We start from the raw sequence: 15,170 nt of genomic DNA on the forward strand, positions 1-15,170 counted from the left end.
TCTATTTTTAGGGATTGACATCAAGATTTTTCTTTATCGACGAGTCTTCTTTTTTAAGGACCGACACCAATTTTTTATTAAAATAAATCACGAATAAGATTAGAAATAAATTTAAATAATCAATATCATGCATGGAATAAATTTCTTAAAATGCATTGTCGAGATAACCTTTCATTTCAAAGGGTGACATCGATCTTCCTTAGACTTAATCTATAACCAATGTTTATTTTTGGATTTCTATTTTTTAATTATTAGGTGGTGAATTTATTATTATTTTTTCTTTAAATTTTAAAGAGTCTCGCATTGTGATAATTTTGAAGAGTGTTGCATTCGTCACGGCTCGTCTGTTGCTGGTGCTGGAGGAGAACTGCCATTGTTGGCTGTTTAGTAGTCTGCTTTCTCATTAATTGAGATATCTAGGTAGTCACTTGTGGTTCAAACAAGGGACCGGAGTTACATTCATTAGTCATTAAGAATTAATTGTTCATTTAAGTGATTATGTATTTATTTATATCTTAGATTAATCAAAATCTAGTATTTAAGTTGATCTGGTCGACCGTTTGGTAAGACCAAGTGAACTGGTTGTTTGGTTTGGTGCAGACAACCTTTTCTTTCTCTTCTTCTTTTCTCTCTCCTTGATTTTCACGTGTGCCCCTTCAAAATTTCAAAACACGCCTTCAATTTGTTATTTCTTCGGATTTGGTGATGTTTTTTTTATCATTGTTTGTTTTGTTTGGAATAATTTATTAAATTGGAATTCTTTTACAATTTCATCCCCTTTCAGTTTTTTTATCTTTCAAATTTTGTCTCTATTCTTTTAATTGTTATTTTTTTTTATTTGAGATAATTTTTTTATTTGAATTTTTTCACAATATCATCCTTCATAAGTTTTTTTTTCCTATCAGATTTAATCATCATTCTTTTGATTGCTATGTTTTTTCACTTTGCTAGTTTTTTTAAATTGATTTTTTTCCTGTTATCATTATTCAATATTAAATTAGTTGAGAATTGTGCTTCATAATCAAGCTCGAGTCTAGGATTTCATGAGTTGCAAGTTTTAGAGATTAACCAGGGTTTAGGAGGTTTGCCCGAGTTTACTTGGTTTTTTCCCTTTTTTTAAACTCATGTTTATTTTAGTTTCTGATAAGCCACCACGTAGATCTAAGAGAGCAACAAAACCGAATCCCAAGTATAGTGAAGTGCAGTGAAAGGCAAACACAAGACCAGGACAAACGTGAGTCATGCAGGATTGATGATAACAAATTAAAGCATGAGATCTTCACCACGTCAGCTAGTAATGCTAAGCATCAGTTTTTTTTTATTCAGTTTCCATTCAGTATTTATTCTGTTCTATTTTGTAGTAATAGTGTAACCGTTATAACGGGTCCTTATATTTCGGCTGCATAATCGAAATATTGATTAGTTTCCATTCAGTATTTATTCTGTTGTAATGTTGCAGTAATTTTAATATTGTAACCGTTCTAACGGGTCCTTATAATAAGGCTGGAAAGAAAGGAAGAAATACAATATTTTTCTATCATAAATTTATCTTGTGGTACGTTCTCACCCGAAGAGAACCAGTGTGAATTATGCTATTACAAATTAGCTCTTGACTGGGACCTTATCAATTGGTATCAGAGCGAGGTTTAAATGGCGACTAACAAAGAACGAATTGAAATGCTGGAGGCGGGTCTCGGTGGAGTGCAAGAAGGAGTACAGAGAATGGAGATGAGCATGACTGGAAAAATGCACCAGCTAGAAGAAACTATCAATAAACTTTCAGAGGCATTGTTATCCAGCAAGGCGTTGTTATCAAGCAAGGGGGAATCAAGCCATAGGAACACAAACCGAGAGGGCAATTCTCGTTCAATTCATGAGGAGAATGAAGGAAACAAACAAGTTTTTTCTTCAAAAATGGCCAAGCTTGAATTTCCATGATTTTCTGGACAAGACCCGACAGAATGGTTTAATTGTGTGGACCAGTTCTTTGAATTTCAAAATACTCCAGCCAACCAAAAAATATCACTGGCTTCTTTCCATCTGGAAGGAGAAGCAAATCAGTGGTGGCAGTGGGCTCGTCGGACATATAGAGAGGAAGGACGAATGATGACATGGGAGGCCTTTGAAGAGGAATTATGGGCGAGATTTGGACCTACTGATTGTGAGGATTTTGATGAAGCTTTATCACGTATAAAGCAGGTGGGATCCTTACGTGATTATCAGAGTGAGTTTGAAAAGTTGGGGAACAGAGTTCGTGGATGGACCCAAAAAGCTTTAGTTGGAACGTTTATGGGAGGACTTAAACCAGAAATTGCTGAAGGAATTCGAATGTTCAAGCCACAGTCGCTAAAGGAAGCAATTAGCCTAGCCCGTATGAAGGATGAACTTATGAAAAGACAACGCCAATTCCTACGACCAACTCAAGTCAATCGAACACCACTGTCGCTACCACCAACGACACGTGCAACACCAAATGCACCCTTTCGTAGATTACCATGGGAAGAGATGCAGAAACATAGAGCCCAAGGACTATGTTTTAATTGTAATGAGAGATTTACTGCCAGTCATAAATGCCAAGGAATGCAACTCTTGCTTCTAGAGGGTCCAACCGGTTTTAATGAAATCACATATGAAGAAGTTACTGAAGAAGCTAACGTAGAAGAGGCGACAAGGGAAATTGATGAACCTGAGATCACTCTGCATGCTTTAACGGGATGGTTTGCGCCTAGAACTATGCATGTAGATGCCAAAGTGGGGGTCTTCAATGCAGTGGTGCTAATTGAAAGTGGTTCTACCCCTAATTTTATAAGCACTCGCATGGCTGATCGGCTGTGGCTTCCAGTAGTTCCAACAGAGACATTTACGGTTCGGGTTGCTAATGGGGCACGGTTATAGTGTCAAGGAAAATTCGAAAAGGTACAGGTTCTTCTTCAAGAAATTCCTTTTTCCCTGACCCTTTATTCTCTTCCCCTAGTAGATTTAGACATTGTCCTGGGTGTCCAATGGTTGGAAATGTTAGGGTCTGTAATATGTAATTGGCGAACTCTCACAATGAAATTCTATTGGGAGAACTTGGCCAGACAGCTGCAAGGTTTTTGTGATTAGCCTATTCAAGTCGCTTCCCTGAAGGAGATTTCCAAAGAGTTTCATCAAGGACATTCGGTATTTGCAATTTGTCCACAGTCCACCATGCAGGACACAAAAGGGATTCAGTCACCGAGTATGAGCCAGGTCTTAGCTAAATATCCAGAGATCTTCGATGAACCTACACAGTTACCACCGAAACGTGAGATTGATCACACTATTTCCCTCAAGGAAGGAATTGAGCTAGTCAACGTTCGACCCTATCGTTATGCTTATTTCCAGAAGGCAGAGATTGAAAAACAAGTCCAGGAAATGCTGAATTCTGGACTCATCACACCTAGCACTAGTCCTTTCTCTTCTCCGGTGTTGCTTGTTAAAAAAAAAGATGGTAGTTGGTGTTTTTGCACCGACTATCGATCTCTTAATGCAGTCACTATCAAAGATCAGTTTCCAATCCCTACAGTGGAAGATATGTTGGATGAGCTGCATGGGGCAGCATATTTCACCAAACTAGATTTACGAGCCGGTTACCATCAGGTACGAGTGCAACCTTCAGATATTCATAAGACTGCGTTTCGTACACACAACGGTCATTATGAATATCTTGTTATGCCATTTGGCTTGAGTAACGCACCATCTACATTCCAAGCTATTATGAATGCTATTTTTCAGCCCCCACTTACGAAAATTCATATTGGTATTTTTTGATGACATCTTGATTTATAGCCCTACTTGGGAAATGCATTTACATCATGTCACTCAAACCTTGGACATTTTAAAGCAACAACAGTTTTATCTCAAGGCTAGTAAATGTGCTTTCGGTAAGCAAGAGCTGGAATATTTGGGTCATATTGTCTCTCATCAAGGGGTGAAAGTCGATAGCAACAAAATTGAGGCCATGGTGGCATGGCCACAACCTGCTAATATTTCTGAGCTGCGTGGATTTTTGGGGTTGACAGGATATTACCGCAAGTTTGTTCGGAATTATGGTCTAATTGCTCGGGCTCTTACAAATCTTCTCAAAAGGGGCAATTTAGCTAGAATGCGGAGGCAGAAGAAGCTTTTCAGACACTTAAGAAGGCCATGACAACAACGCCTATCTTAGCCATGCCCAATTTTAATGACACTTTCATAGTGGAAACCGATGCTTCAGGTAATGGAATTGGGGCAGTTCTGCAACAACAAGGCAAGCCTATTGCTTTTATGAGTCGAGCTCTTGGTGTCTCAAAATGTTCATGGTCTACATATGCAAAGGAAATGCTAGCAGTGGTGGAAGCCATTCGCGTGTGGCGTCCATACTTGCTGGGATAACATTTCATCATTCAAACTGATCAGCGTAGTCTCAAATACCTACTAGAACAACGAATCACTACGTCAGAACAGCAGAAATGGGTTGCTAAATTATTGGGGTATGACTATGAGATTCAGTATCGGCCAGGACGGGAAAATTCTGCTGCGAATGCACTTTCTCGTAGACCGGCCAGTCCTACACTACACAATTTGTTCGTGCCACAGCTTGCTATATGGGAGGAAATTAAACACGCAGCCACTACAGACGACTATATGGTTGTTGTTAGCAACCTGGTTCAAACTCAACCCGAGGGACCCTTTACTGCACGCAATGGATTATTCTTTTTTAAATGTCGAATTGTGGTTCCTTCTGATGTCACTCTACGCAACAAATTAATTTATGAAGCCCATGATACCAAAATAGGGGGTCATTCGGGTGTCTTAAGCACCTTTAAAAAGGTGGCCACTCAGTTCTACTGGCCTTCCATGCACAAATCAGTTCAGGAGTACGTGAAGAGCTGCGACACATGCCAAAGAATGAAATCTGAAACCTTGCCACCTGCAGGTCTACTCCAACCTTTATCTATTCCATGTCAGGTATGGGATGATATTACTATCGATTTTATTACCGGTCTGCCGCTTTCACAAGACAAATTTGTTGAGGGCGTAGTCAAATTGCATGGCATGCCAAGATCTATCATCAGTGACCGTGACCCTATTTTTATCAGCAAATTTTGGCAAGAGTTTTTTACAATGTCTAGCACAAAGCTGAAAATGAGTTCCGCATACCACCCTCAAACCGATGGCTAATCAGAGGTAGTCAATCGATGTCTGGAACAGTATTTGCGCACTTTTGTCCATCAGTGGTCACGTAGATGGCATTCCTTCTTGCATTGGGCGGAGCTATGGTACAATACCACTTTTCATGCATCCATGGGTATGACTCCATACCAGGCACTTTATGGGCGACCACCATCGACTCTTCCAGAATATTTTGATGGTACCACGCCGGTTCACGAAGTAGACCAAACACTTCTCCACCGTGATGAGCTTCTGTTGCAGCTCAAACAGTACTTGACCACTACCATCAATCGCATGAAACAGACTACAGATAAAAATAGGAGGGATGTATCTTTTGCAGAAGGTGATATGGTTTTCCTCAGATTACAGCCTTATCGTCAAAGCTCAGCATTCAAACGGGCACACCAGAAATTAGCCAGCAGGTTTTTTGGCCCTTATCCTATTCTCCAACAGGTGGGTCGGGTGGCTTATAGACTTCAATTACCTGAGGGTGTCCGTATTCATCCTGTTTTTCATATGTCGTTATTAAAGATATATGTGGGAGATGCTTCCAATACTCAAACCAATCTTCCACCAGTATCAAATGACGGTGCAATTATTTTGGAACCTGAAACTATACTGGATCACCGCTGGGTGAAGCAAGGTGGTAAACTCATCACTGAAAGTCTTGTCCAATGGAAGCACTTACCACCAGAGGACGCTACGTGGGAACTGGCTGAGTTTCTGTGTCAACAATTTCCTAATTTAAACCTTGAGGACAAGGTTCCTCTTTCTGGGAGGGGTATTGATAAGCCACCATGTAGATCTGAGAGAGCAACAAAACCGAATCCCAAGCATAGTGAAGTGCAGTGAAAGGCAAGCGCAAGACCAGGACAAACGTGAGTCATGCAGGATTGATGATAACAAATTAAAGCATGAGATCTTCACCACGTCAGCTAGTAATGCTAAGCATCAGTTTTTTTTTATTCAGTTTCCATTCAGTATTTATTCTGTTCTATTTTGCAATAATAGTGTAACCGTTATAACGGGTCCTTATATTTCGGCTGCATAACCGAAATATTGATTAGTTTCCATTCAGTATTTATTCTGTTGTAATGTTGCAGTAATTTTAATATTGTAACCGTTCTAACGGGTCCTTATAATAAGGCTGGAAAGAAAGGAAGAAATACAATATTTTTCTATCATAAATTTATCTTGTGGTACGTTCTCACCCGAAGAGAACCAGTGTGAATTCTGCTATTACAAATTAGCTCTTGATTTTTTTTCTGTTATCATTATTCAATATTAAATTAGTTGAGAATTGTGCTTCGTAATCAAGCTCGAGTCTAGGATTTCATGAGTTGCAAGTTTTAGAGATTAACCAGGGTTTAGGAGGTTTGCCCGAGTTTACTTGGTTTTTTCCCTTTTTTTTAAACTCATGTTTATTTCAGTTTCATACTTTAACATTTATTTAATTGGATATCGGGCTCCATTGATTTTTTTTAATTTCTTTTCTATAGAATTTTTCACTTATTTTAAAAACGACTTGGATATCTCGAGTATTTTTATTTGTTGTTTTTTTTATAATTTCTCTTTTTTGTAGATATTTTTTTCATTTAATTAATTAATTAAATATAGGCATGTGATGCTGATTTTATAATATTTTGAAATACAAAATAAATAAATAAATTGTATTGGGTAAACATCATTTTATTGGCATTAAAATTTTAAAATAAACTTTTAATTTGTTATTTTTTTAGATATGATTCGTATTCTTTTAATTATTACTTGTTTGAATTGGAATAAATATAAAATTAGAATTCTTTAACAATTTTTCTCCTTCAGTTTTTAAAATAATGTCTCACAATCAACACAACACTATCAAACTTGTGGATTTGGAATAATTCCAGAGTTACATTCATTCGACAATTGGATTTGAAGAGTCTCGCACTCATCACGGTGTGATAATTAATTAGCTAACCACTAATTTATACACCGACAAAAAAGAAAAGAGCATCAGTCAATCGATTCAAGATTTATTTTGAAGAGTGTCGCCTTCGTCACGGCTCCTCAGTTGCACATGCTGGAGGAGAACTGCCGCTGTTGGCTGTTTACTAGCCTGGCCCTCTTCCTGCATTCAATTGCTTTCATTCAATTCCTCTAATAGGCTGTTGACCAGTCTGCTAGTTAGTCACTTGTGGTTCAAACCAAGGGACCAGAGTTACATTCGTTACTCAATTGGGTGGTTGCTTTCATTTGACGTGAGAAGCAGGGAGTTCCTCTAATTTCCTGTTTACTATTCTGCTTTCTCATTAATTGAGATATCTAGTTAGTCACTTAAGATTTTTTTCAATTTCTTTTACAATATCATCCTTCATAAGTTTTTTTTTTTAATTTTTATTCTTTTAATTACTATGTTTTTTCACTTTAATATTTTTTTAAAATTGATTTTTTTCCTGTTTTCATTATTCAACATTAAATTAGTTGAGAATTATGCTTCTTAATCAAGCTCGAATCTAGGATTTCATTAGTTATAAGTTTTAGAGATTAACCCAGGTTTATAAGGTTTGCCTGGATTTGCTTGTTTTTTTTTTTAAACTTGTATTTATTTCAATTTCATCCTTTAACATTTATTTAATTGAATATCGGGTTCCATTGATTTTTCTTATTTTATTCCTATAGGATTTTTTACTTATTTTAAAAATGACTCGGGATATCTTGAGTATTTTTATTTGTTGTTTTTTTTATAGACATTTTTTTAATTTAATTTAATTTAATTAATTAAATAAATATAAGCAAGTGATGCTTATTTTATAATATTTTAAAATACAAAATAAAAAAATATATATTGGGTAAACATTGTTTTATTGACACAGATAATCTTTTGATTAAATATAAATTTATTCAAATAAAAAAATTATTAAACACAATTAGATATATGTTCAGTGATATTAAATATTTTGATATTTATTGAAAAGATATTTCCATTAAAAAAATTTACCCGATATTTATATTATAGACACAGAAATATAGCTTTTACACTTACAAAATATTATGTCGATCGGGTGTAAATCAATTTTCTTGTGAGTATGGCCCTCTTCCTGCATTCAATTGCTTTCATTTGGCGTGAGCAGCTGGGCGTTCCTGTAATTGGCTGATTACTAGTCTGCTTTCTCATTAATTGAGATATCTAGTTAGTCACTTGTGGTTCAAACCAAGGGCATTTGTATATTTTCATTGGGTCTTTTATTTTTTTTATCAGGGTTGTTTATTTCCAATTTTATAATTTAATAAATATAAAATAATATTAAAAAAATAGTTAATGAGTACAGGATAGTGCGTGGGCAATTCCCGCACACTTCAGGCAGATACAAGGATGTTCATTGATCAATTGCCGCCGTGGATGAGGCGGCATGTGTGGCAGATAACTTTTTAGTTTGGTGCGACAACTTTTTTTATTTTCTCTCTTCTAAATTTCTATGTGTGGCACTTTAAAATTTCAAAGCATGCCTTCAATTTTTTATTTTTTGGAATGGTTTCTATTTTTTTTATTATTGTTTTTTATTTTAAATAAATATAAAATTAGAATTCTTTAACAATTTTTCCCCTTCAGTTTTTGAAATAATGTCTCACAATCAACACAACATTATGAAACTTGTGGATTTGGAATAATTCCAGAGTTACATTCATTCCAGAAGCAGTGACTCCTCTGCTTTCTCATCAATTTTGAAGAGTCTCGCACTCATCACGGTGTGATAATTTTGAAGAGTCTCGCACTCATCACGGTGTAATGCAGGAGGAGAACTGCCACTGTTGGCTGTTTACTAGTCTGCTTTCTCATCAATTGAGATATCTACTTGGTTCAAACAAGGGACCGGTACTGTTACATTCAATTTTCAATTGGGTGTTGGTTTCATTTGACGTGAGAAGCAGGGCGTTCCTCTAATTGCCCTTGTCACTTGTGGTTCAAACCAAGGGCATTTGTATATTTCATTGGGTTTTTTTTTTTTTTTATCAGGGTCGATTATTTCTGATTTTATAATTTAATAAATATAAATACTATTAAAAATAGTTGATGAGTGTAGGTCAGTGCATGTACGATCTCCGCACACTTTAGGTGACAGACCCAATTTTATAATTTATTTTTTTATAAATATAAATAAATTATAATTTTATAATTTGACATTCATTGACAAATGTCATCGTTGATGAGACGGTGCGTGTGGAAGATGGTTGTTACAAACTTCTCTTTTTCTTTTTCTTTTTCTTTTTTCTCTTCTTGATTTTCACATGTTCCTCTGTTTGGCTGTTTACTAGTCTGCAAATTTAACACTATATATTAAGTGACAAACACAATCTTTTTTAAAATATAGAGTGTTTCTTGCTTACCTCAAATCTCTTAAAAGATACTGAAAAGGAGTTAATTCGACGCATCTCGGCAATGGGGAGTCGTATGCCCTTTGCTATAATTACCTTCACCCTCGTCATCTTCCTCTATGGCAAGTAGTTTTACAATATTACATATATTAGATTCTTGCATGCAAAACTCTATTATGCATATTATTCACTTTGATTATTCTCCTTGCTCTTAAATTACATATATTTTCTGTTTGCATATGCAATATAAATTACTTTTCATTATTCAATGGATTTCGTGAATCCAATAAACATATCCAGAAGGGAGTGGCCGGATAAAAAAAAAATATATCTATTAAAAATAAACCTGGTTATGTTATCTTTTTAAAAGAAAAATAAGTGAATTAATGCAAGATTTTAAATATTGAATAATGTACGGACGTCTAGTCCCCCATAGAGAAAACGAAGGCCAAGTCTTAGATTCAAGTCCTATTCTTTTTATATGAAAAAAAATAAAATAGATTCACATAAATTAGCATGAAACAAGAGTTTGATGTATTTAAAACTTGTTTGTGTTTTTATTTGAATCGACCAATATTTAATTATTGATATCAACAAAAATAAATCTTGCGCAGCTTGCACGCATGCAGGAGCTCAATCTGTGACTTTCGACTTCACAAACAAGTGTCCATACACAGTCTGGCCAGGAACTCTAACGGCTGCTGGCGGTCCGTCTTTATCTTCAACTGGCTTCACATTGGCAACGGGTGCTTCATCTTCGCTGAGTGTCCCTGTCAATTGGTCTGGCCGCTTGTGGGCCAGAACGCAATGCTCTACAGATGCCTCGGGAAAGTTTGTTTGTGCTACTGCTGACTGTGCCTCTGGTGTCATAGAATGCAATGGAGCCGGTGCGATCCCACCAGCATCCTTGGCAGAATTTACTCTAAGCGGTGATGGTGGGAAAGACTTTTACGATATAAGCCTTGTTGATGGCTTTAACATCCCAATTTCGGTAACCCCGCAAGGAGGTTCTACTGGCTGCCCTTCTACAAGCTGTGCAGCTAACGTGAATGCTGTTTGTGATCCTAGTTTAGCAGTGAAAGGTTCAGATGGGACTGTGATTGCCTGCAAGAGTGCGTGTTTGGCATTTAACCAGCCGCAGTACTGCTGCACAGGAGACCATAATACAGCTGACACATGTCCTCCTACCCAATATTCGAAGACTTTCAAGCAGCAGTGTCCTCAAGCTTATAGTTATGCTTATGATGATAAATCGAGCACGTTTACTTGTCCTAGTGGAGGCAACTATTTGATTACCTTTTGTCCATGATCAAATGTGGTGGTTCACAACTCTTTCTTTTTATGGAAAGAGTTGGAGAACAACACATTTAATAAATGTTTTTATGATAATTAATAAAGAAATGGAATAATAGATTTGGGATTGACATATCCCAAAAGGATCGTTTATCAATTTTCATGCTGTTGATATGGTAAAACTGTATGCCATTCATTATCAATTAACGATATTTTCAGTTCATTGGTCAAGGTAGCAATCCTTCAACTTATACGTACTAAGTAGATGTAGTGAAACATTGTTATCACCTTTCTTTCCCGAGTTAACTTTGTTATCAGGTGCTAATCTTTCCATGGGATTTTTTACTGGTTTTAAATGCATGCGATGCTTATTTTATAAATATATTTAGCTAATTTTTTTTTAGTTTGTTTTCTTTAGAGATATCGCGATCATATAATCTATGATGACTTAAAAAAATTTACAAATATGAAATCCATTGAGAAACTAAGAGTTGACTAAGTGATCAAACCTTGCACGATATGCTTGTTTTAGACAGTTAGAATTGAGAGATAGCCTTTTGTATAATTGTGATGGATGATTGATAAAGCAACTATCTCTTTGTATTTATACCTTTAGGGTTATATACAATACACTGGTGGAATATATTATATATGATAACTATTTCCATATAAGGTATTTACATATATATATATATATATATGGTCTCTTTCCTTAATATAGACCATAAAAAAATGTTTTAGTTTTCGAGTGTGGTTTGGGGATTGAGGATCAATAAAGCTAGGAGGGTGAATTATAAACACATCTGTATCAAGAAATTCATTGAGAAAAGCAGCATGTATATATACACATCAATCTAATAAGTCGACCAACCTCAAGCATCACCCAACCTCGAGTATCACCAATATTGAGCATTGTCTAAATAGTGCAAGGCTTCACCACTAGACTAAATGTTTTTTGAAAATCAATTTTTTTTTTTGTTGATAATAGCCTTTGCCCACCAACCATGCTTTGTAGTGCTTGAAAGTCCCATCTTCCATATGTTTAATCTTGTATACTCATTTACAGCCCACCACATTCATAGTTAGATCAATTAGTAGAAGTACATGTTGACTTAGAAGAATTTTGAGAGGGTATCACATTATTTGGATAAGAGGAATTGAAAAATAGAAAGGATAACTCATACAATGTTGAATGTAGCACGGGTATAGCATCATTGTGATCATCCTCCTAGATCAGGACTTTGGTGTACATGGTGCGAAAAGGACATGGACTTCTTGTCCTCTATCAATAAAAAATGCTTGGAGTCGCAACCTTATATTTTGGTCACTGAAAATCCTAATTAGTTTTTAGAGTTTGGATAAGGAGACTGATTGTGTATAGGGTGGATATTATTACCCCTAGTACATCATACCTAAGATAAACTGTATTGTTTATTTGTAAGGTAATGTTGTGCTTTTCTAATCAATTGTTTATCTATTGTTAAAGCAAGTCTATCTCAATAAAGTGAACTCATGGCTTTATGGGTCAAGCCTGGTCATTCTAGAGCCAAAAGATATTTTTGCATTTGTTTCTTTTAATATCAGAAATATATTTTACGTATAAGTTCTTAATTCATTGTATTAAAATAATCAAATTAATTTTTTTAGTATTTTTCAAACTTAGGCAAGCTCCATGTGGATTTAATAAACTTGTTTTTAAATATAAAAGGGTAAAGAATGAAAAATTAATTGCATAAATGCTCTTCGAAACTTGAAAAATAATTAAAATTAGACTAAGATTAGCTCGACAAAAAAAAATGCTATGAAATATAGGTTTGGGCATATTTACCACAAATGTCGTTAGTGAAAAAAAAAAAAAAAACCCTTAAAATTTGTCTTAGTAGCGTGTTTTGTGCCTTAAAGACCCATAGAAGTTTTTTTTTTCCTTCTTTTCTTTGATATTCTTAAACCCGTGATAAACCTATTTCTAGATATCAGCCTAGTTAACATTAGAAAAGAGAAATATAGCTGTACTAGCATTAACGAAAAGCCATGGGACAGTAAAAAGAAATGAACCAGAAACCCTTGCGCATACCGATTCTTCTTCAACCAAAAATAATTGTATTTACGGCTTGGCCAATAATTATGCACATCTAGAGTACTGAATATTTTGAACATAAAAATCGTGCACGATAGTCATTGAAGATTTCCATGCCGGCCTGGTTCATGCATCATCGTTAACAAGGGATCCAAAGCCCAAGCATGGTATGGAAAAACTCCCTGACAGTCCTATGCATTTTTATTTTCAAACGATACAAAAAAAGAAGGAAAACCTATGACCCCAATAGTTATCATATATACCGTTCTTGAACTTTAACCTTGGGTAAGAGCATTCTTAATTAACTAGACAAGGTCTTAACATGACCTTAGGACATGCAATCAAGTTTTCAAGACCATATGCGTTTGAAGCAAAAATCACACCCCTTACAACACTATATGTTAACTTCATAGCACATAAAGGAAAAGCGGGAGCTTGCCTTTGCAGTCGCATGCACATGTAAAAGATTACAACTACATGAGAATAAGTAGAAGCTTTATACCTTGAGTGATTATGATGTAGACAGCTCCACTGGATATCCCGTACCTCATCTTCACTCTTTTTTTGAGTGGCTAGTGCTTGAATAAAGCTAAGTCCAGAGAGGTCAGAGGCAAGAATGTAAAACGAGCACGCTGAAGATGCACATGGACGATGTAAGTGGGCTCCTGGCCTGCCTTGGGTTATGATTCCGGTAATGAACACCTCAGGTTAAAGGTACTGTGGAAGCATCGGCTATGGTTCCTTGAGTCAACGTGGGGCAAGATAGTAGTAACTCGAGGGTGGCGAAAAGAGACAGCGCTGATGATAGAGGCTGTATTGTTTTTTTGTTTCCAGTTCTAGCTAGAAGGTGGTTTGAAAATGATGATCTAATTTTTTTAGTTTTTTTTTTTGGTAAAGAAGAAGCTCGTTGATGGGTGTGTATGGGGACTTTTTGGCTACCCTTTGAAAGGAAACGGGTTGTCTGATTTTGAAAAATGGCAGTGAAGTTTTTCAGCCCCATTTTCTTCTTCTTCTTCTTCTTCTTCTTCTTCTTTTTTCTCTCTCTCATCCCCACTCTTTATGATTAAGATTTGGTGTGAGCTTTATAGAAGACGAGCATGTTGTGCCAAATATACAATAATGATGAAGGGTCAAAATCGACCCAAAGAAATCAAGGAATATGATTGTTTCACCTATAAAAATTTTAGAACCTACCCATTGCTTATAAATAGAAAGGCAAGGTAAGAAAAAAGAGGAGGTGTAAAAAAAAACTCTAGCCTCCATAGAAAAATTAGAGAGAGAGAAAAAAAAAGTGGGTAAGAAACCTAAGATAGAGAAAAGAAAAAAAATGGTGTGAAAGTGTAGAAAAAAAAATATTCTTCTTCTCTAAAACCTAGCCACCAAAACCAAAACAAGTAAAGAACATTCAAGAATCTAAGAATTAATTGTTCATTTTAGTAATTATGTAAATATTTATATTTTAGCTTAATAACACAATTAAAATGAACTCAAACACTTAACTTTGTATATATATAGGATTAGTATCGGTCCAAGATTCAACAGGTTCAAACTGTTAAAATCTGGTATTTAAGCTGAACCAGCCATCCGCTTGGTAATACCAAGTGAACTGGTCTACCACTTATTTATCTGTGATGAACATTTGAGAATCTATAGGAATCGGTCGACTGATTAACTTAATCAATCTAAATCAGTCGATCGCTTTAGCTGTCAATGGGGTTACAACGGTTAGAAATGGCTAGGTTGTTCTGGAAACTTAAAAATAACTCTCATTCTTGTTAAAATAAAAGACGATTAGAAATATAAATATTATAGAAGTTGTTTTAAGAAAAAACCAACAAAAAATCATCAATCCTATCATACTCCAAGGTTGTGTTAAATTAAGCATTCATATTCTAGCACTAGAACATTTATTCTCATACTCACTGCACTTAAACACCTTCAAATCATCTAAATGCTAATAAGTGAGCTATGGAGATACTAGAATTTAAATTGTATCTTTTACTCTTTAAGAGAGTTTTGTTGTGAGTAAAATCATCCTTGTAATCTCTTGAGAGTTAAGATAAAATTCTTGGTATTGGTGAGAGAACATCACCAAAGAAGAATCTTGAAGAGCGCATATCTTCAAGTGGTGAAAAATCTTGAAAAGCGAATATCTTCTAAAGGTGTAAAATCTTGATGTGGATTCGTTAAGTGGCAATTGTAATCTTCAACTTGGACTAATGAAAGAATAAAATACACAAGACCAATTTGGTGCTTGAGGTATGGATAT

The 15,170-nt window shown here is 35.5% G+C and overlaps 1 protein-coding gene and 1 long non-coding RNA gene across 3 annotated transcripts; one reads left to right on the forward strand and one right to left on the reverse strand.

Moving 5' to 3' along the window:
* Positions 1-8,785: 8,785 nt before the first annotated feature.
* On the reverse strand, positions 8,786-14,061 carry LOC133680779 (uncharacterized). Its single transcript, XR_009836384.1, has 2 exons — positions 13,404-14,061; positions 8,786-9,034 (listed from the first exon to the last, which is right to left on the reverse strand). It is a non-coding gene; the product is annotated as an uncharacterized LOC133680779 (long non-coding RNA).
* Positions 9,423-11,047, forward strand: LOC133680778 (thaumatin-like protein 1). 2 transcript variants are annotated; one of them, XM_062103767.1, is made up of 2 exons: positions 9,423-9,653; positions 10,161-11,047. In XM_062103767.1, exons 1-2 carry the CDS (start codon positions 9,596-9,598, stop codon positions 10,838-10,840), a joined length of 738 nt encoding a protein of 245 aa, XP_061959751.1. In that variant the 5' UTR covers positions 9,423-9,595; the 3' UTR covers positions 10,841-11,047. The 2 variants fall into 2 exon arrangements, with proteins under 2 accessions (XP_061959751.1, XP_061959749.1); XM_062103765.1 differs by having other exon boundaries at positions 9,443-9,653; positions 10,146-11,047.
* Positions 14,062-15,170: the final 1,109 nt, after the last annotated feature.

Source organism: Populus nigra, chromosome 1, assembly GCF_951802175.1.
Source record: "Populus nigra chromosome 1, ddPopNigr1.1, whole genome shotgun sequence".
NCBI lineage: Eukaryota > Viridiplantae > Streptophyta > Magnoliopsida > Malpighiales > Salicaceae > Populus > Populus nigra.